Raw genomic sequence first — 24059 nt, forward strand, 5'->3', positions numbered from 1 at the left:
ACTGTGTTAAAATATAGAGGGTTTTCTGTAAAATGAGACCATTTTTATCAATTTACTGCAATGTATGTGGCTAGGGTGTTCTTTTAAATTCAGATATGCCTAATTCTCTAAAAAACCCAAAAAATGCTGCAGAGCTCGCGTCCTCAATGCACTTGGATGGTCACATGGACATGGTTATGTCAGTCAAAATAATAAAATAATAAAGTATTCTCGAAAACACATTCGGTTATGTCTTAATTGAACGAGGTGAGAATTCGGAATCGGATGTGTATATTGGATGTGCGCGTGCATGGAGTCTTACTCTTAAAGTGACAGCAACCTAGAAATTCCTGCGGTTGTCTGTCATGTCAAACAACAAAACACAGCTTTAACAAAGATTAATCTATATTACATTAAATTTACACAGTGAACAGTTTCATTTTATATTTAATTATTACATTTCTGTACACGAAAATTAATACTACAGTTAGAACTCATATTTTATTTGTAACTTTATGTTGCATTTATCTATGCTTGTAGTTGGTATATAGTATTTGTCCTTTGGGGGGAGGGGGGCTAGGGCAATCTCGCCTAGGGCAACCAAAGGGCTAGAGCCGGCCCTGCTTGTGATCGCAAATAAATGGAAGCAGGCCTAACTGAATAGGTCTGTATTCTTTTTATGTCAATATAAATATCAGTTAGATTTAGCATGATTGATGTGCACTCCTGACATAAATTAATACATTACTATTACTGTAACATTTTTTTATTGTAAAACATTGTTCAAATATTGATGCCGGAATCTTAAATCTTTAAGTAAAAAACAAACGTTCGCAAGTTTGGATCGTTAAATCTTGAATCACTGTCAACTGTTGAATGAATGTCACGTCCAGCTTGTTTACAATGGACAGTAATATATCTCAAGCCCACACATTCATTCAAAACAATTGAGAACTACACACTTCTTGTTTGATTAAAAAAAGGAAATGTATTCTAAAGCCATTTTGAAGGCTTTTATTCAGTCTGTCCATGTGAGTTATACTCTGGCCTGCAGAGTCTAAATAGAATCACTGATGCCCTTTACAAGGAAAGGAGCACGAAGCTTTAACAAATTGCATTTAAACAAATAGCTTGCAGTCATTGGTCGACCTATGGCCAAACTCTTTCTGAGAGAGAGCCCATGAGAGAACATTCCTTTCCACATAATTAGCTTTCATCTCCACCCCCCACCCTCAAGGACCCCTTTTTTCTCATTTCTCCCTGTCACCATCTCTCTAGTTCTCTTTTTTTCCTCAAACTTTTTCTATCTTCTCTAAATCTTTTTCTAATTAAGAAGCTAAAATGTGCAAGATAAAATCCAAGGTCAGAGAGGAAGAAAATTAACACCATCTATTTTGTTCCTCTGACAAATACCAGAAGAAACAAGATACAAAAATCCAAATGAGAGCCGTAAAAGTAGTTGTGGGTTTGTTTTGAAACTCCCTCAAGAGGTTTGGCTGAAAGAGCTGGCTGTGTTTTTGTATGTTTTGGGGTCACTTGTATCAATGTGACGTGAAGTGGGAAACTGGAGACAGGTGTGGATAGTGAAAATTTACCTGAGCTAATGCTAAACACACAATGAGAAACATGATATGAGGAGACATACAGGAACTTTGATAATAAAAACGGTCAGAAGATGAAGTGTTAGGCTTTAGAAATCACAGGTAATTTGTTAGAATGATCAGGGTGGGAGGAAACAGAACAGTTAAAGGAATATATATACAGTGCTCAGCATAAATGAGTACACCCCCCTTTGAAAAGTAACATTTTGAACAATATCTCAGTGAACACAAAACAATTTCCAAAATGTTGACAAGACTAATTTTAGTATAACATCTGTTTAACTTATAACATGAAAGGTTAATAATATAACTTAGATTACACATTTTTCAGTTTTACTCAGATTAGGGTGATGCAAAAATGAGTACAACTCACAACAAAAACTACTACATCTAGTACTTTGTATGGCCTCCATGATTTAATGACAGCACTAAGTCTTCTAGGCATGGATGAACAAGTTGGCGACATTTTGCAACATCTATCTTACTCCATTCTTCAAGAATGACCTCTTTTAGAGACTGGATGCTGGATGGAGAGTGATGCTCAACTTGTCTCTTCAGAATTCTCCATAGGTGTTCAATATAATTCAGATTAGGGCTGCACGATTAATCGCATGCGATTGTCATGCGTGTCTCATCAGTAAAGCCGGTTCTGTGATTAGCGGTAAAGGTCCATCACCTGCTTTCAAATGGAGCGGCACTTAATATACAGAGCCGTAGTTCGTGGACAAGCTACGCAATATCGCATTCATAATCGCAGATGAATCGCCTTCGATTATGAACACGATATTACGTAGCTTGTCCGTGAGTTTCCCGAAAGCATTGTTAGTGAACCATGGTCGTTAGTCCCATTGAACTCTATTGGTAACGACGGAACTTGCGACCATAGTTCGCTTTGGGAAACGCACCCCTGTATATTAAGTGCCACTCCATTTGAAAGCAGGTGATGGACATTTACCGCTAATCACAGAACCGGCTTAACTGATGAGACACGCATGACAATCTCATGCGATTAATCGTGCAGCCCTAGTTCAGATCAGGAGCCACTGAATCACTTGCACCCTTTTCTTCTTCAGAAATCCAACAGTGGCCTTAGATGTGTGTTTAGGATCATTGTCATGTTCAAAAAGTGTATGACAACCAAGGGCACAGATGCCGTCAATGAAATGCAGCTCCCCGATACCAGCAGCACTCATGCAGCCCCGCATAAGGACACTGCCACCACCATGTTTCACTGTAGGCACCATGCAATTTTCTTTGTATTCTTCACCTTTGCAACTCCATACAGTTTTGAAGCCATCAGTTCCAAAAACATTTACCTTGGTCTCATCACTCCAGAGTATAGATTCCCAGTAGTCTTCATCTTTGTCAGCATGGGCCCTGGCAAACTCTAGGCAGGCTTTTTTGTGCCTGGGCTTTAGGAGAGGCTTCTTTCGTGGACGGCACCCATGTGTACGCCGTATTGTGTCACGAGAAATAGTCACCCCAGTTTGGCTTTCTACTTCTTTAGATTACTGCAGTGAACTTGCATACTGATTTTCTTCAACCCTTATCATCAGAAGGTCATTTTATAGTTAACTGTGTAATGAAGAATTAGACTCACCTGTGGTTGAATTCTTGTTAAATTAGACATTTGTAGTCTAAAATTTAGCTTCAAGTTCTTGCTCCAGAGACTTTCAGTGTGGTGTACTGAAAAGTGAAAAAACTGAAAAATGTGTAATCTAAGTTATATTATTAACCTTACTCTCATGTTATAAGTTAAACAGATGTTATATAAAACTTGTTTTGTCAACATTTTGGAAATTGTTTTTGTGGTCATTGAGATATTGTTTAAAATGTTACTTTTCAAAGGGGGTGTAATCATTTACGCTGAGCACTGTATATATATATATATCTAATTTGTTTCTCAACTAGATTTCAAAGCAGATGTTACAGTTTAAAGGGTAGGTTTCGCATCAGAGAGACTGTTGCAAATGTTAAAGGGCTTTTTTAAAACTTTCCAATTCTGCAATAGTGCAATACAACCACACACACAAATCCAGTTTCACAATGAATCATACTCAAACACACACACAATACAAACTGGTCTTGCAAAGAAGGAAGTGAAATTGTGACGTTTGGTGCTTTTGTGTGTACTGTGTTGCAATTAACATTGTCTCCTCCAACTTCCCTTTGTATTGTGGAATTACAAATAATTTGTTTTATTTTCATGTCTTTATTTATTTATTTTTCATTTTAAAACGTGATTGGAAATGATTCATTCTTGATTTGAGTTTTTTAATGTTTTAAATCCCTAAGCCTCTCAACTTTCCAAACTAATGCACTTTCTGTTGCTACAGTGATTAGGTGTACCTGCATATGCAAATGCTTTAGGCAGGAGCTAGTGTGCAGCTTTTTCAGCTCCACCCACAGGACCTCCCCTGAACCCGGTTGCCTGGCAACAGCCAAAGAGATTGAGAAGGAGAGAGTAGGAGCGGCTGGAAACCCACAACTGCTGTCAGAGCTTCTGCGAGTGTGTAGAGGGAGGGTGTGTGGTCAAACAAGCTGTGTGGTGTGTTTTCACAAGTTTCAGAAACAAATAGATTCATTCAAGAAGTGAGCAGATGAAAATAGTCAGGATAAGGATTCTCTCTCTCTTCCTTGGCTGTGGATTACGGATTTTGATACAGAAGCTTACCAGTGGATGAGGCCTCACCTGTTGGATTTTTTAGTTGGATGACAACAGTGGACAGTTGGAGTGAAGGAGATCATGGTCCCTCAGCTCTGAGAGACAGGGTAAAAGGAGCTCTTTTTATTGTGTTTGGCAGGGGAAGGAATGGACTTTGAATATAAGAAATCTATGTGAAGGGTTTCATGTTTTGTTTTGCTCTCTCAAGGTTTACATTTACCTGTTCATTTCTCATTTGTGTTACTTCTTATACTCCGTTTCACTTGTTTCCCATCAACCTCATTTTCTCACACTAATATGTCTGGACTATGTCTTTTGTTGGTTTCCAAACAGTTCTCTGTTGTACCTCTCTTTCTCTCATTATTAAACTGTCTGATTGCCCTGCAGTCAGATGATAATGAGATTAATTGTTAATTGAGAGCAGCTGGCAGCTTGTGTGTTCATAAACCTAAAAGAGATTTATAGTAGCAGACATAATTGAAATGTAGGTTAAATTATAGGTTAAATTGTAAGGTTAAATTTGTGACCTTGTCACTTCATTGTCCTTTTAACAAAACATACATTTACTTTAAGAAAAAAGGAGGAAGAAAGTGGTTCATATTAGAGTGCCACTAGCATATTCAATAATTTCCATAGTTTTAAAACCAGGTAAAAGTTAGACTGCTAAGAAAATTTGTAAAATATACTCATTATTATTATGTAACAATCTTGTCTATGGTGACAAATGTACTGTAAGTGTTAATCATGAAGATGAAATGCACCTCACCAGGTAACTAGACCAGCTTGAGCAATTAAAGATCATTTAAAATGTGTTCTGGGTTAATTGTTGAGTATTTTAGATTTGAGTATCATTGAATATGCGTGTCAGTTGCTAAATATTTGGTCTGTAACTGAAAACTAGAATCTCCTCAGAATTTCCTTAGAATTGTAGTTGTCTAGTTTGAAATAAGATTTTAAAGGCCGCAGGCAGCTGTTGCTGAAAGCATAGACACATTTTTTGAGAAAGATCACCATTACACTGATTTTGGATAACTTTATCATACTGCATTTTTTTTTTTTTTTTTTTTTTTTTATACTGAACTTTTAAAAAAGGATTTTTAAAAATAAACTGTAAATGGAAGTGTGTGTAAATGTATTTCAACTATTGCTTGCACTGCTGTTCCTATCTATCATCTTGCTGACATTTGTTATATCACCTGTCTTCCCCCCCGCCCCCCGTAAACAGTCTCTCCTTTTCTCTCTCTCTTTGCAATTAGTTTGGCTCTGCTAAATATAGACACAAGAGGACCAGTGCATAGTTGAATTCAATTACCCACTTGTGTTTCACACACTTAATGTATTGTATAAAAATACTGACACACCAGCCTGCATAAAAACCTCTGGAATGCTGTCAGAATTGATTTTTCCATCGACCATTAATCAATTGTTACTTTTTTTCTTTTCTTTTCTTTTTTTTTGTTTAGAAATTTATTTAGAACACCTACATTTATTTTATGTGTATTACATTCTGAACAGCTTCCTAGAGAAATTTAGCTTTGATATTTATCAGAAGTACTCTTGAAAGCCTCTCAAGTCTTTTCTGAATCTCTGTGTCAGGGTATCTCACACACAAAACCCCTCGGCTTGAGTTACTGCTTAAGCACAGTGCAGGTTTCGATGCACAGCAGAGCGATGAGGTCTGGTAATGCAATCTCTCTCTCTAAACAAAGACAGATTATATATTTGTTAACTGGATATGGGTTAAAAAAAAAAAAAAAAAAACCCTGTACAGCAGCCAGGCGCAATCCACACATATACAGATATAGCTTATATATAGCATTACACAGAAACAGGTTTATGATTATTAATTTTTTGCCTGTCCATTAAATTGCACTGAGAATTATTCATTTGATAAGTGAATCAGTCTTGGCAGGGAGTTTTTGCTATTGGCAATACCATGGTTTGGGCATGTAGTGTATTTCTTTGGGTTGCAAAAACTGCAGTGCATCTCAGGATGGTGACTCATTGGTTCCTGTGCATCAGCTCGGCCTTGACGGATCTTTTTGTTTTTTTCCTTGGTGTGTGTGTAGGAGGGAAAATGTCTCCTCAGATGAGTGAGAAATGTGAATCAGTATGATACATTACACTGACTGTAATCATTATTACACAGGAAATACACATTTCTCTTCAGTTATAAGAACTGTGCTAATTCTAGATTTTAAGTTTGTAAAATACCATGAGATGGGCCGTTTAGTCAAGATGTACATCCAGCAATATTAGAAAGTTGGCACGTGCACAGGTAGACCCCAAGTGGTGCTCAAGCACCTACCCTTTGACAAATGCCCTTTTTGTAAGGCATTTTTTATGATTTAGCTTTTGTTTAAATGTGGCTCGTGGCATTAATTTTCAATTTTAAATTTCAGCGGCGTGTGCCCGAAAACTTATTCTTAATAATTTTGCGAGACCGCTGATGATATCCCTTGTCACAGTGTGTTAGCCAGCCACTGTTAGCCAATGCCATTGTTAGCCATTAGCCATTGTTAGCCAACTAACATCGCAAGTTCCATTGTTACTAACATAGTTCAACGATTTGGTGTTTCAAGAAACCATAGTTCAAACAAACATTCACAAACTTGTGTGGTTGGAACAACACAGCTCTCGAGCTGTGGTTAGAAGCATGTTTTCTTGTTTTTAATTAACACGTGACCCATTCTGTTTACACCACCATGCGAATATGAAATGAAGTGTGAAGTGACATGTGGCCAAGTATGGTGACCCATACTCGGAATTTGTGCTCTGCATTTAACCCATCCAAGTGCACACACACACACCGTAAACACACACCCGGAGCAGTGGGCAGCCATTGCTGGGGCGCCCGGGGAGCAGTTGGGGGTACGGTGCCTTGCTCAATGGTCTCACCTCAGTCGTGGTATTGAGGGTGGGGAGAGCGCTGGACATTCACTCCCCTCACCGACAATCCCTGCCAGACCTGAGACTCGAACCTATGACCTCTGGGTTACAAGTCCGACTCTCTATCCATTAGGCCACGAATTTGGGCCATTAGGCCCAAATGGCGCCAGCATCATTTTCAAGGCAACGGAGTTCACTGCGCACTTTAATTAAAAAAAGCATAGACATGTACATAGCAAAACATAATAGATTAAACATAACAGATCCCTATAATGCCCACCGGGGTGCTTTTAACGTGTATCGATAAAGTAACGGATAGCTTTCCTGACCTGCAGTATCCTGATATGTACAACTACCTCATCAACTTTCCCTCATTCTACTTCGGAGACACTTTAAAAGCTTTAAAAGAGGGGTACAAATGGACAATCTAATTTTGTGATGAATATTCAACTTTGGAGTTTCGTTGTCATTGGAAGGGTAAGTCAACTGTGTTGTTAGGTAACTTAATCTGTCCTAGCTATCTTTTGTAGGTAGCCAGCATAGCTATATCACCATGAGTACAGTAGACATCATAAATGAAATGAAATCTTAACCCATGTAATCCCAAATTTTCCCCAAACATGAAAATATCCAAATGAGGTGTCATTAGTTGCCCCTTGAAATAATCAATAATTATTTTTTGAAATTTTTTATGGAAATGTGTGTGAAAAATTGTGTTTTATGTTCAGCCACAATTGTGACCTGTTGAATGTGTAATGTTAAGTTAGGCTATATAAGAATTATAACAGTATATCAGTCCAGTTATTTAACACATTTTAAACTCTTTCATATAATTTTAGGGTTACTATTAAACATAACCCTTATACAAAACTTATAGGAATACGGAGATAAAACAGCAGCTGTCCACCATGTTGAAACAGTAAGGATTGTAAGGTCTAAACATGTCTGGTTTTAAAGGTGCCCTAGAATCAAAAATTTAATTTACCTTGGCATAGTGGAATAACAAGAGTTCAGTACATGGAAATGACATACAATGCGTCTCAAACACCATTGTTTCCTCCTTCTTTTGTAAATCTCATTTGTTTAAAAGACCTCCGAAGAACAGGCGAATCTCAACATAATGTCGACTGTTACGTAACAGTCGGGATCATTAATATGTACGCCCCCAATATTTGCATATGCCAGCCCATGTTCAAGGCATTAGACAAGGGCAGGCAGTATTAACGTCTGGATCTGTGCACAGCTGAATCATCAGGCTAGGAAAGCAAGCAAGAACAATAGCGAAAAATGGCAGATGGAGTGATAATAACTGACATGATCCATGATTACATGATATTTTTAGTGATATTTGTAAATTGTCTTTATAAATGTTTCATTAGCATGTTGCTAATGTACTGTTAAATGTAGTTAAAGTTACCATCATTTATTACTGTATTCACGGAGACAAGAGCAGTCGCTGTTTTCATTTTTAAACACTTGCAGTCTGTATAATGCATAAACACATCTTCATTCTTTATAAATCTCTCCAACAGTGTGTAATGTTAGCTTTAGCCACGGAGCACTTTCAAGCTCATTCAGAATCAAATGTAAACATCCAAATAAATACTATACTCTCATGATCCGAAGCATGCATGCAGCATGCATGACGAACATCTTGTAAAGATCCATTTGAGGGTTATATTAGCTGTGTGAACTTTGTTTATGCACTGAATTATAGTCGAGAGCTCGGGGGGCAGGGAGTGCAAGATTTAAAGGGGCCGCAGCCTGAATCGGCGCATATTTTATGATGCCCCAAAATAGGCAGTTAAAAAAATGAATTAAAAAAAAATCTATGGGGTATTTTGAGCAGAAACTTCACAGACACATTCAGGGGACACCTTAGACTTATATTACATCTTGTGAAAGAACGTTCTAGGGCACCTTTAAATTATTGTTCGACCACTATCGATACCAATGCTACAGCCTCTCTAGCACTCTCCTGATGGCCTGCCAAAATGGCGGAGTTTAGACTGAGTGACGCCAACATCCAAGCTCTATCCAAATGTCATTTACATATTTTAGTTTGCCAAAAGATTTTAAGCACCGTTTTTGAAGAGTGCGCATTTGCGTATGTGCTCTAGTAGGCTACGTATGAATGAGCCTAGGATTGAATCTGGAAATAAAGCAAAATAACAGAAAAATGAGATTTAGCCCTTAGATGCCATGTCTGTAATTTATAGCAAAAAATCTAGCATTAATTTGATCTCAAACAGATTAATTCAAAGAAGTTATTACACCACCACCTGCGTGACATCATTAACCAACGTGGCTGAATGACAGGTTTGCGACAATACTGTTTCGGGAAACACCAAAGCTTTATGAATGTTTTGTTTCAAATTAGTGATTCGGAGTGTGTATCAAACTGCCAAAGTCACGTGATTTCAGTAAACGAGGCTTCATTACATCATAACTATTTTGAAATGTTTCGAAACAGTTCGAAATTTCAATGGTTCACCGTTAGAGGGCGATGATAAAGTGAACCCATAAATCATGCAGATTCACTGAGAACTATTGAATAAGTCTCTATGGGCTTTACCCTATGGTTTTACAGATCTCTGATCAGTTCTATACATTTGTAGATGTCAAGTCAAGTCACCTTTATTTATATAGCGCTTTTTACAATGTGCATTGTATCAAAGCAGCTTCAGTAAACGAGGCTTCATTACGTCATAATAGTTTCGAAATGTTTCAAAACAGTTCGAAATTTCAGTGGTTCGCCGGTAGATGTCAAAACCTCGATCTGCCCATCACTAGTAAACAGTCGTGACTAGCTAGTTGATTTGTTCAACGATGCATCGTACTTTGGTAGTGAAGCAGTGAGTTACGTCATTGTATGGGAAACGCACCCCAGAGCAGTCGAGCAGCATCAATGACTACCGTAGTCCCGGACCTTCCTTTATTGGTGACGTCCAGGTAACCACTATTAAAACATCTCAATACAGCCAGGCTAACTTAGCCAATAGTTAAGCTTGACAACAAGAAAGCTAGTCTGGCATGATGTAAGCGTTACGCAAGGTCGGAAATGGCACCAACATTAATAAAAATGCCCCCCAAATTAATAATTTACATTGAATTAGTGTATTCATTGGGCACTTGCTTCATTCATGATTAAATCAGTTGAATGAATGATTCTATGATTCACTTATTACGACTTGCTGCCACCTACCGGTGGTTTTAGTTTCTTATAGGCCTAGAATTATTTCATTTTTCCCAATATTTCATATTTCTCTATTAAAAATGTTATATTTAGAACATTAATCGAATAACCTCATAACATTATTTAGGCAACTGTAATTACAGTGTAAATGGATATTGTTGATAGGCCTACTGATTTCATTTAATTGGTATAACAGCCCTGTAGTGTGTGTTAAATAGTGTAATTTATTAAAAGATGATCAACAGTATGTACTTATTATAAATAATTATTAGAGGGGTGCCCTTTTTTCACTTGAGCACCTGCCCCTCAAAATGTCTATGCACAGCCCATGGATTTAAATAGCTTGTCTGTTCACACACAATGCCACTAGTGAATTTTATCCTTGTCTTCTAAAATTATTCCTCGTTTAGCTGGACAGGCCCTGAATCAGTGGTCTGATTGTTCTCGTTAGAAAAATAGAGAACATAGTTTGAGAGTTATTTAAATGTGTCATGGCTGAACACTAAATCAATATAGAACTATCTTCATAAATATGTCTATATAACGCAGATATTGACTTTTCTAGTATAATTCTCTAGATATTTTAATCATGGCTGAATAACTTATGCAAGACTTTATTTAGACATTTAGCTTTAAGATGCAGTGCATGTAGCTAGTTTAGCTGTGACATCATGCTAAACCTCCCATAGGTCACTTATTATTGTCCAAAGAGTTTCTGGGCTTACAGCTTACAAATAAGAACATTCCATAGAAATCCTTCAGCTATAGCAACCTCTCCTCCCTTTATGTGACAAAAACACCTGAGCAGTCTACTTTTGTCATGGAACAATACCAATCATGTTTTGTACAGAGTCTGTTGCGTTTCTGAGAAAGGCTTTTATTTTACTATTTATTTATTTATTTGACGCCTTCAGTATTTGAGTTCAATCCAGTTATTCTAAAACTAAATTAACAACAATCATTTTTTACAGTGCATTTGTGTAATTGAACTTTTGACACAAAACCTCATAAGTTCTTCAGATATAATGACCATGCAAACTAATGAACTAGCCAAGATATTAAAGAGTGTATGCACTATAGTGTCATTGCACATTTGACACATTTGACTTGCTTTGATTCACAAATGTGCCTTTAGTAAAGCAGCCTGGTGAGGATTGCTAAATTTTCTAGGCAGTGAGCAGTTAAATAGAGCTTATGATTATAAGATGGAAATGAGAACAGGGCCCTGGGGCTCTTCAGTTCAAGGGCGAACATGAGACGTCACACTCTAAAAGGGTCTAGAGACCCTGATGTACACCATTGATTCTGTAGTTGCCTTTAGTTGCACCCAGGGCCGGCTCTAGCCCTTTGGTTGCCCTAGGCGAGATTGCCCTAGCCCCCTCCCCCCAAAGGACAAATACTATATACCAACTACAAGCATAGATAAATGCAACATAAAGTTACAAATAAAATATGAGTTCTAACTGTAGTATTAATTTTCGTGTACAGAAATGTAATAATTAAATATAAAATGAAACTGTTCACTGTGTAAATTTAATGTAATATAGATTAATCTTTGTTAAAGCTGTGTTTTGTTGTTTGACATGACAGACAACCGCAGGAATTTTTAGGTTGCTGTCACTTTAAGAGTAAGACTCCATGCACGCGCACATCCAATATACACATCCGATTCCGAATTCTCACCTCGTTCAATTAAGACATAACCGAATGTGTTTTCGAGAATACTTTATTATTTTATTATTTTGACTGACATAACCATGTCCATGTGACCATCCAAGTGCATTGAGGACGCGAGCTCTGCAGCATTTTTTGGGTTTTTTAGAGAATTAGGCATATCTGAATTTAAAAGAACACCCTAGCCACATACATTGCAGTAAATTGATAAAAATGGTCTCATTTTACAGAAAACCCTCTATATTTTAACACAGTGGTGGAATATTGTATATATTTTATTGTATTTTTTCAACAATGTTATGATAAACACAGATAAAAAGTCACATTTTTATATAATTTTTTATTATTATTTTTATTAAAAATGTGTAATTTAGGATTGGCTTCATCTATGAACCTGCAGAGTTTCTTTTTATTCCACTAGGTGGCAGTAAACGGGAAAAAAGAATCTTCTTGATATCTCCTTGTAAACAAAAGTTATTAAGATTTTACTGAAAGGAGGTATTGGTGCCTCAAAGCGTTCCTTTCCTGTCTCTATTTTTGATTTCTGAAAGAACTGGACATACCCGAATTAAAAAGAGTGCCTTACCCATATAAATTGGAGTAAAGGGATAAAAATGGTCTCATTTTACAGAACACCCTCTATATTTTAAAACAGTAATATAATATTTCTTATATCTTTTAGTATGTATTCATAATTTTATGATAAACACAAATAAAAAGTCAGATTTTTATTAATTTTTCAATTACGTTTTATTTTGAGAGTCTGTAGTATAGGATCTGTTTGGTCCATGTCCCTGCAGGAAGTTTCTTTTGATTCCACTAGTTGACAGTAAACATGGGAAAAAAGAATCTACTTGATATCTCCTTCTGAACAAAAGTTATTGAGATTTAACTGAAAGGAGGTGTTGGCGCCTCCATGTGAACTTATACGTTCTTGTTTCTGAAAGAATTGGGCATACCTGAATTAAAAAGAGTGCCCTACTCGTATACGTTGGACTAAAAGGATAAAAATGGTCTCATTTTAAAGTAAACCCTCATAGTTTTAACACAGTGGTGGAATGTTGCATTTATTTTATTGTATTTATTCACAATTTTATGATAAACAAATAAAAAAATTTGATTTTTATTTATTTTTCAAATCAATATTTGATTTAAGAGTCTGTAATTTATGATCTGTTTTGTCTATTCCCCTTTAGAATATTTATTTTTATTCCACTGGATATCAGTAAACAGGGGAAAAAAGAATCTACTTGATATCTCCTTCTGAACAAAAATTATTGAGATTTAACTGAAAGGAGGCACTGGCGCCTCCATGTGTACTTGTACTGAAAAAATTGGGAATACCTGAATTAAAAAGAGTGCCCTACTCATATATGTTAGAGTAAATGGATAAAATTGGTCTCATTTTACAGAAAATCACCTACATTTTAACAAGTCAGTGGAATAATTTGTATTTTTTATTGTATTTGTTCACAATTTTATGATAGAGATGGAAGTGGGAGGTGTGCTGGAGGCCAAAAACTCCCTTCTAGGTGCCTGGCTGACTTCTTAGCTACTATCCATCCTTCATCACTCAGTCTAGTCTGAAAAACAAAACAAATTTGTAAATTCACATTGAAATCCTGAAATGCATGCTAAAATAATGATACATGTGCACAAATGCATGCTAAAATAATTAAACATATGCACAAAGGTAATTCATATATACACATAACAGATGCACAAATGCAATTCACTTATGCACATAACATTCACAAAGGCAATTCGCATAACCACAAAACAGATACACAAATACAAGTGCGTGCAAAAAAATAAATAAATAAATAAAAAAAAAATGAGCACAACCAATGCACAAATGCAAGCAATTATTAAAATATGCACGAAACAGAAACGGTTATATAAACTGCAATTCGCGTGCAGATGAAACATGTATAAAAGCGCACAAGGCAATGCACTCCTAAATGCAACCGATGCACAAATGCGTTAAATACAAATATGCATGGAAAAAAACAAACATGCATGCAACAGTACAAATATGCATGCAACACACGATATGAAATGCACAAAGACAACGCTTATGTGTAACGTTACTTACTGAGGATGAGTATCTTCTCCCACGCAGCTTTTCTGACCGCGTCAAAGCTAGTGTTGCTGAAATTTTCAGTCACTCGACAGACGATCAAGCTCCTCCAAAACCGAATTCAAACCAAAAACACCTTTTGTGAAGCCATTGCGCAAAGACAAAGTGTTCTAACCAGTTTTTTACGCAATAATACAGGGGAAAACACTGTCAGTTCTCTCCAACTAGCTTTCTAGCTGAACAGGACGTCCTCAGGAAGACACGCTCAGTGGTCCCGCCTCCTCAACGTTACAAGCGCATATCTTAGCCAATGAATGGGCTAGGAAAGTGATCGAGATGTCTATGGAGAGCTAAGAGAGCTAGCTTTATGATGGTAGGACGAAATCCGCGATGACGTCATCAAAAAATCGCCGCTAACAAAGCTCATTGATCAGAGTAATAAACGTTTTTGGCTGCATCCCATGTTTAGATCTGTACTTCTGAGACATATTACAGTGTCGTTTGGCCATACATGCTCATAGACAGGTGAAAATAGTCTCATTTTAAAGAAAACAACCTAAAGAACGAGCTGATATAGCATGTGAGGCTAGTAGCAACACGAGGAAGTAGTGATCGGAGCAGGAATATGATTCATGTATTGTCTTGTTCAAAGGAGTCATTTTTATCTTAATGATTCTTTTGATAATTTCGATACGAAAACATATTGGATTGGTGAAATAAACTATGCAATGATATTCTGGAGAGTGAGAGCATTTCATTTGATATATGACTTGTCTATGTTTGGTGAGTCTGTCTGATAAAAATATTAAATTGAATATTATGAATATGATTTTTTCAAGGGGGGGTCGTTGCGGGGGGGGGGGGGGGGGGTTTTAATTAGACCTTATTATGTTCTTTAGTGTAATACAAATGCAAAAGTGACTGGATTAGCAAGAAAGCTAAGGTTCTAAGCTTTTAAAAGATACCCTATATGTCTAGTTTTGTGCTCCATAATTTATAGATTTTTGCAAATAATTATGATGATGCAATATTGGACCCACCGGTGGGTCAGGCTTAGGCTGCAGAGCTGAAGAGGCTAACTGTATGTTCACACCGCCGGCGGCGAGAGCGTCAAAGTGACGCTAGTCATTCATTTTCAATGAGAGCCGGCGGCGAGCTCCGGCGAGAGCGGCGCGGCGCGTCTTGGACGGTGAGAGCGGCGAGGAGAGTTGAAATCAGGTTAACTTTATGGTAATGAGCTATGACGCGGTTCGGCAGCAACCAATTAGAATGTAGAGGTCCTCGCTTGAGAGGCTTCCGATTGGTTGACGCGACTTGTCACTTACTTTGGCTCTGCTTTGACCCTCCCGTCGGCGGCGGTTTGAACGAACAGCACAGCGTTGTTGGCAGGGCGGCCAAGGCGAATGTTGACGCTCTCGCCGCCGGCGGTGAGAACGCACGGTAAGAGCTATCTGGAACGCGCCTCTCTCTCTCTTTCTAGCTCTCTGTGCGCGCGAGCCTTGTGTGCGCGTCTGCGCGTACCGATAACACCTGCGTGCGATACCGAATTAAATCCTCTTTTTCCTCTTCTAGCGCTGGAATAGTTTTATATGTGTGAAATAGCAAAACAAAACACGTTCAAATTATAACCTGTTCACTCTATTGCGGTGAAACTTGCAAATGATCCGTGAATCACATGCGTCCAGAAGCGGGGCTTGATCCGAACGGATCACGGATCAACAACAATCCGTTTAACCGCTAGTTCAAGGTGATGATGCACAATACTAAGCACATTTATTTCATTTAACACCTTAATGGCTGAGATGAGAAGATTTACCTCTATACTCGGTTTTCCTTTTATCTTTTTCCGTTTTCGTCCCTGTGCACCGGAGGGTTTATTAGACCGCTTCATTTTCTTCATCAACTGCGCACCTAACGTAACGTAACGGCGACCATAGAGGGCGCCCGCGCCCCCAACATATTTGTCGCCCTAGGCAACCGCCTAGTTCGCCTATAGCAATCGCCGGCCCTGGTTGCACCCATTCTGCCCTGGGGAAGGATAATGTTTTTATAATTTCTCCTTGGTGATATTGAGTTTACCTTCCTAGATTCAGTTTTTGTAGTTCATGTAATTACCTGACTAAACCAGTTTGTTGTTTTGGGAGCAGTGTTTCACGAAACGGATCGATACTTCTCCAAGAATGATGTAAGAGGCACTTGGAGAGGTTTGTCCTGCCCTAAGCTTACTCTTACTACTCATATTTCATCTTAGTATTGTGTTTAAAAAAAAAAAAAAAAAAAAAATTCTCATTCACTTCAGCTGGTTTCAATTCATTTCGTAATTGGGGCACCTCTTGCTTTCTGTCTAAAATAGCCCCTACTTACTGTACATGTACAGCAAGCTCACTGTACTCCTGAAAACAGCTGCACACAGTGGCCTTGAAACCCATTAAAGTATTATATTGTGGCTGGTGGGTGGTAAGCTTGTGACTTCATAATGCATCTGTCTAAGTGACTAGTGGAAGACTCACAAGTCCTTGACTAGACAATCAGTCATTGCTATTTCACAATTTCTCAGTCCTTAACAATATTGTTTTTGTACTGAAAATAGTTCTAGATATTGTACTTCGTGACAGCTGGGAAAGTCATGAGATGAGAACATAAAAGATGTCAAAGTGGCCAAAATTTAAGTCCATGATAAAGAAAAAGAAAAATCTTTTAAATGTTTTATAACTTACAAAAACACACATTATTTGAAATGCACCTGTTGTATTCATATGGTTTTAAATTTTTGTTTTACCATTTTCAAAAAAAATTAAGTTTATTGGCTTTAAAAAATAATGCGGTTTAACAATCAAAGTAAAAAGTATTTTTCTTGAATACATGTTAGAGAGAAAAAAAGTTTATTTAATCATAACTTCAAACAGTCTTGCCTTGTCATAAAAAAAGATCAAATTTTCTTATATTTTACGGTACTAACCTTGACATAGTCATGTCTGTTTTTTTTGCCTTTTTTCAGCTGCTTCATAAGCAGTGAAGCTTTTTTTATTATTATTATTATTATTTTATTTTTTTTATTTAATTCTTTATTTGACAGGGACAATGGACAGCAAAAAACTGCCCCAGAATTAGCTACAAAGCTAAAGTTCATCTGCTGTCCCTAAAATAAATAACAAAAAAATTCAAGTTTTTATTTTACGCTTACGTTTTTTCCCTTATTATATAAAGACAGTTTTTTTAATAATAAAAAATAAAAATTTCAGTGATTTAGTTATTGTATGTGTACCATAAATAATAACTGCATTTTCGTAGTATTTTTGAATAAATTAATAGATAGTACAGAAAAAATATAAAGCTCATCATTGATCCATGTGCTGTGATAAAAAGATTCATCAAGAGATACTCCTGATGTTGGAGCCAATATCCTTGTGGGCAGCACTCTGACATGCTCGGACAACTCCGGTTGGTTGCACTTATTCTTTTCATCCTGTCATGGTTATTTGAAGTGGCCTCATGCTCTGTTTACCAACTGTTTTCAGTTGATCAAAAAAAAAAGGCAGAAATGTTAACATAAATCTGCATCACAACATGCACAATTGTTAATTGTGTAAGGTCATGTCAGGTCTCAGAAGTTCACAAAGAACATGTTTTCAGACAGCATGCCTTTCAGTTTCATGTATGGCATATTGTTTGAGTAAGGGATTACATAATGCATAAAACTGACAAGTGTTCTCAATATCTGAAAAATACACCCATCCTGCTTTTTTATTATTTTTTTATTATGAATGTTAAAATTCTTTTAGCGACCATTATATAATGTGATCTTAAAGGGGCATTGCACTGTGAAATGTGAACATTACAGCTATTGTCTGGCAGGCACTGAACTTTTGTGCATTTTTCACACATGCATATTAATGCGTTCAGAGCAATGTGTGCATGTACAGTTCACTTTCTAGCATTTCCAATGTATGTTGGCATCCTTTATGTAAAAGCTTCCTGCAGGGCATTGAATGTCATGTGTTAAGTTGTGGCGAGTTGTGCGCATTTATAATCAGGTGCTCAAACATGGGTAATCGTACCCTGCTGAGACAGTCAAGGATCATATTGTGGAGGAGGAGATCTATTCACAAATAGAAGAGCACATAATTACCTCAGTTTTGTGACCTGTTTTGATTTTGTCCTTTGCAACGGAATATGAGAAAACTCTTTGTATGGCTTGTATGTGACAGAGAGAGAGGGTAAAAAAAGAATAAATGCGTGTGTGTGTGTGCACTCCCACTGTTTCTGTGTCTATAGGACCACTCACTGTTCAAGCACCCTGACCACACACTGGCATTTTGTATCCCTACCCCCTCATGTTCAGCACAGCAGAATACTAAAGAGCACTTTTTTTTCGTTCTCACACATGCGCACACCCACCTGCTGTGTGATCAGCTTACAAAAGTGACTGGTAGTTGTAGAGCCAGTTTTGTAAACCACAGAAGCAGTGTCTGATTGATTAAAAATTGAGAAGAGAATGCTTTATGCTTTTGCAGTTCTGTCCATTCTTCTGTAAATGCCAAACAGAATGCAAAGAGGTAACGCTACACAATTTTGGCTAGTAGCTGTGATTAAACTTTTGTGTTTTCTTGTTGTGGTCCTATACTGGTCGGCTATGTAAAGATTCCTTTATAATTTCTTTTTATGTTTTTGCTTGCAAAGACGTATTACAAACACTTTACTAAAAAATTGCCGGATGATAATGTGTCAATGACATGATGCTTTTTATTTCATTCTATTTAACAGAAATAAAAAGTCATAAATGCCAGTGTGATATAACTGTCCTGATATCATAATGAATACGTGCATTTTTTTTTTTCTTGAAAAAAAAAAAAAAAAATACTTATAAAGTTTGGCATAAACTTTTAATATTATTTCTTATAAAAACTGTTAACAAAACCTAATCAAATTTATGTGGTCCAAAAAAAAAAAAAAAAAAAAACACACACATGACTGTGTATCAAGTCTCTTAAAATATCTGATGGTTTGAAACTAATTTAGATTGTAAAACGTCACGTGCAAAAAGTAATTGTGTGTGTGTGTGTGTGTGTGTATATATATATATATATATATATATATATATATATATATATATATAATTTGCGCAATTACTAATTCATGATATTGTAAAAAAAATCTATGTAAAAAAAAAAGTAAACTTTTTTTACTTTAACATATTGTATGCAGAAACTAATTAAGATTTTAACTTTTTTTTTTTTTTTTAACTACATGCCATTTTTAGAGTCATTATATTTATATGGTATAATGATATGACATTTTTTCAAAACTATATTAAACCAACATAAGGTACATTGCTAAGAATTTTGCACATGTATTTAACACTATTTTTAAAAAAAAAAATTTAATTATTTTTTTTTTTAAATACCTTTTCTTTGTTGTTACCCTTAAACAGTATGTCTTCAGTCACAAATATTACTAATATATATGAGAGACCAAATGGATAAACTGTTGGTATCCATGTTCTCAGCTTATGAGGCCATGAGGCCTCTGCCCCTCCCACCCTGGCACCGACCCTCAACATATAAGTAACTTTGCAAGTAAACGTATTCTACTAACCCTAACCATAATCTAATAGTATACTAATTCTCTAAGTTACTTTTAGTTAGTAAAATGTCTAAAAAGGACTATGGAAATAAAGTATAACCGAGATTTTATCTCTGACAGACATCAATGCGTCAGTGATATTTTCATAATTGTTTCTCTTCTTATGTAATCCAAGCTGGGTGTTGTGTGACTGTTCTAATAGTTTAATCTCTTTTACTTTTGACAAAACATTCAGGACAGGCCGGACTACAGTCATCATGTCCATCCAGGAGTGCCTAGATAGCCCAATGTTTGAGGATGAGGAGGGTGAGGAAGGCAGAGGGGTGGAGAGAGAGTCGGATAGAGACAGTACAGTAGATAGCGCTTTGTCATCAGAGATATCGGATGAAGGGAGAACCGGACAAAAAGAGGAAGGGATTGGTATTTGCCTCCCAGGAGAAAAGTGAGTGCATTTTTATGTTATCTGAATAAACATAAGGCTGAATTTAAGGATTTGTAAAAGAATGAGTGAACTGAATGAGAATTGCTTTCATGGATGTTACCAAACCTAATGCGCACAAAATAAAATCTTTTTTTAATTTTCATGTCTTCTCTCATTGCTGCAGGTTTAGTCAGATGTATAATCGCTCAGAGATTTCTGATCAGTCTACACATTCATCTGCCTCATTAAATGAAGAGCAGTTTGAGGACTATGGAGAAGGAGAGGATGGAGACTACACTCCTAGCAACCCCTGTCCAGACGATGAGATCCGAATTAATGGATGCTCAGATCTGGGCTCCTCTGTTTCCTCCAGGTAAATGTGTGTCTATGTGTGTATTCCTCGCTCTGACTGCCCCTAAGTCTGTTTTCAGAGGATTTACTTTAAAATGAAAGAATGATTAGTTCAGAAATCCAGATATCAGCTTTCATTACACAGGATTTCTTTCATACAATTATATAAATAATTGTATTAGTGGATGGAACTGTGGGAAACTTTCTCACTCAAATGGATGCTTTTTAGTCCTGAAAATGTCCAAAATGGTTTTATTCATGTTTTCTAACCTACTGAGTAGACAGTACAATCTACTGAGTAGCGGTACATTTCAGTACAGTTCAGTACGGTATGCAATTTTTGTCGTTTCCTTTGTCAGAAGTTGTGAATGGTACCCTAATTCCGAACTGTACAGTACCTCTTTTTTGGGACCCTACCTTTGGGGTACCAAGCACAATAGTACCAGTAGTACTGGTACCAAAAGGGTGGAGCTACACTCACTGCAGAATGTTGATTGGTTGCACGTGGTACAAGGTGAATGACAACACAATACCAGTGCAACACAATGTGTATTTTTCAGTTGTTTTTCCTTGCAGCCTTCAGCCATTGCTGAAACAAAGCTGTTGTATGTCCCCCATTGTTGTTTACCGTCTTTCTTCTTCATGCAAGAATGACGTCAATTGCTGCTTTCCGGCTTATACACCACGCCAATCAAGTAAGGGTACTGTTGGCAGTGGGAACACAAGCTGTCCTGAATCGTACTGTGCTGTACTAAACTGAACCATACCGCTCGGTGGAAACTAGCAGTCCCCAACACTACATTTTATTTTAATTATTTTAATTAAAAAAGTAAAAAAAAAGAAAAAAGAAAAAGAAAAAGGGAAACATTTTACTCTTCTGGTCTGTTCAGCCATTATATGTTAGTGTTTAACATATAGGAAAGTAGATGTTTGTTTGTAGAGCATATCAAATGAAATGTAGTATATATCAAATGAAAAAAAAGAGAATCTGCTGATTTATATGATACATGTTCTGTCATTTAATATGCACTAATCTGACTGCAAATTAATTTATAACCCAGAAGTGAAATGTTTTTCTAAACCCAAATTGCTTTTCGTCCTGCAAATGCTTTATATTTATATGCAGATGCTGTGTCCAAAATTGCATACTCCCTTGAATAATACTCTTTAGGTAATTATTTTGAATAAGTAATTACTTCTTGACCACTAAAAAAGTATGTTTTATATAGTATAAATGTGTGTAGTATGAATGTAATCTGTACGTACTACTTTTGCCATGTTTTCATTAACATGTGACCTTCCAGCGTCAATTGCTTCGCATCACTGCCATTCACAAATGCTTTTCCATGGCCTCATGGGATAGTAAAGTGTCTATTGTATGCATACTTCAGAATTTTGTTGGAAGAAGTAGGTCATCCAGGTACTTTTTGCCTACTTTTTTATGAGTACTGTGAATTTGGACATAATTCTTTTGTCACATACTGTTTTTCACCCACTATATATTAGGGAGGCATGCGATTTTTGGATGCAGCCAGAGTTTTACAACTTTTACCACTTCAGAAAGATGGTGGTCATATATGTTAGTGACTTCAACACTTTACCTAATTTCTAAGTGCTTAAAGGGATGGTGTTACAACTCACTTCCTGTTACAACCATCCTGATCCTCACTATACAAATATTTTCTTTGAATTTCCAAAGAAAATTATAATAAGAACAATAATTCTTTGGAAATTTTGATCTTCACTCTCATTCCCTTCATCCAGTGCTGGTCAGACTCCTCGGAAGATGCGCCGCGCTGGTGATCAGATGGATGTGTTTTGCTCTCAGTGCTGTAAGAGGGTCAGTCTGCTCAATGACCTGGAGAATAGACTGAAAAACCTCAAAACCAACAGGTACAACATTGACTATAGTTGTGTTATGTGTTATGAAAGATTAAGTTATAAAATACTTTTTCATCCAGAGGGGTTTGTCATAGAGGGTGTAAGCTCATCTTCAGGAAGACTTGGGGTTAGAGTTAGCTCTTTGAAACTAAAGTTTAGTGGTTATGGTCTAGTTTCTCTTCAGTATGTAAAATGAGTGCTCCCTTACATATGGGAAATAAGCTTTTAGTGGCCTGGAATACACATTAGAGGCTCTCTGGGAGGATTAGAAGTTATTTGTTCTTCATTCTCTTCCCGTGGGCTACAATAGACAATATAAAAACAACAGTGTGATAGAAGCAGGGTTTTCCTCAAGGAGTTAATGTGAGTATATGAGAACACAATTGAGGTGGATGGGCTCTGATATCTTGCTGCAGTCTCTCTGCACCACTAATGATTCGCTCCCTTTTCCATACATCATCCAGCCCACCACTTTAGAGCCCATTAGAGCTTTATTAGGCACCTGCACACATCCACACATTAATCTGTCTCTACGTATTCTGTATTTTCCCATCTCTCTGTGTCTCTTCTTCATTCTCACTCACATCAACATCCACACATGTACAAACAGGCAAGCCCTTCTGAGGCTTTGGATACTGATGATTTTGTAGAAAGTCGGGAGATACAACCAGATCTTCTCTCTTCTTTTCTTCATCTCTGCTGGTTTCAAAGATTGTGAGTGAGTTTACCTTAACATTTCTCTCTTTTGAGGGGGCTTGTAATTAGCCACTTATATCTTAGCCTTTCAAAATAGAAGATGAAATAGGAATTAGATCAGATGTAACAGATTAGACAGATGGAACATGTTTGTACATGTTGGTTTGGGAAGAGGGCGTCAGATAGAAGAGGAAGAAAGAGAAAAGGCCAGGATGGGCTGCGGGATAGAGTGGAGGAATGAAAGCTAAATGCTCTGTCAGCAGATTGCTTCAAGAAATGCATTAGTTCACACCTCATTCTGTCACTGCTGGAAAAAAGCTATGTCTGCAATAACTCTATATGTGCGTGTATGAGCAGGAGAGAGTTTTGTGTATGAATTGTAGTATGTGCTGCTTTACCATAGAAATCCTTAATTATTTGAAAACTCTATTTAAATACCTTTTGAGAGCATTGGTAAGGTTGGAGGTATCTGATCTCATGTCAAGGCTGACACTAATTCAAATATGATGTGAGTGAGCCTGGGTTAAGTGCAGTGTCCAAAAATGGAATAAAGCCTATGACACTTCCCACTGATAAGGTACAATTTGGTGTCTCATTATTCTTCTAAAAGCTTTTTTTTTTTTTTTAATACTGTAGAAACAGTATATTCTATCCCATACCCCTAAAACTACCCATCACAGATCATTTTTGACATTTTTACATTTTATAAAAATATAATTTTGTATGATATATATATATATATAAGCTGTTTTCCTCATAGGGACCAAAAAATAAATTCAGTCAGGAGCACTTAAGTCAAAAATTACAAGAGACAAAATTTAGTCAATTTTTTATTGGCATATTTGCTAAAGTTACAATTTGGCGGTATGACTCTGTTCTAAATTCCCTGTCCTTTCATGAGCTCCATGAAAGCCAAGACCGGGTACAGCAGCAGCTTCTGGGGACAACCTCCCATTTTTTAACTGGGAGAGCAGCAGAAAATCCCCCTATTGAGAACAGAGCATGCATCAATGACAACAGAATGACACTGATTAAGTTATACA

General features: G+C 36.9%; 1 protein-coding gene across 1 annotated transcript in view; it reads left to right on the plus strand.

Annotated features, from left to right (window-relative positions):
- Positions 1–4092: 4092 nt before the first annotated feature.
- Positions 4093–24059, plus strand: part of rab11fip4b (RAB11 family interacting protein 4 (class II) b) — a 47411-nt gene continuing 27444 nt past the window's right edge. Inside the window, exons 1-4 of the mRNA XM_067373808.1 lie at positions 4093–4352; positions 19903–20109; positions 20273–20461; positions 22204–22332. Coding sequence (XP_067229909.1) covers positions 19925–20109; positions 20273–20461; positions 22204–22332 — 503 coding nt within the window. The 5' untranslated portion in view covers positions 4093–4352; positions 19903–19924. The remainder of the gene's footprint in view (positions 4353–19902; positions 20110–20272; positions 20462–22203; positions 22333–24059) is intronic.

Source organism: Chanodichthys erythropterus, chromosome 21 (genome assembly GCF_024489055.1).
Source record: "Chanodichthys erythropterus isolate Z2021 chromosome 21, ASM2448905v1, whole genome shotgun sequence".
In the NCBI taxonomy this organism is placed as follows: domain Eukaryota; kingdom Metazoa; phylum Chordata; class Actinopteri; order Cypriniformes; family Xenocyprididae; genus Chanodichthys; species Chanodichthys erythropterus.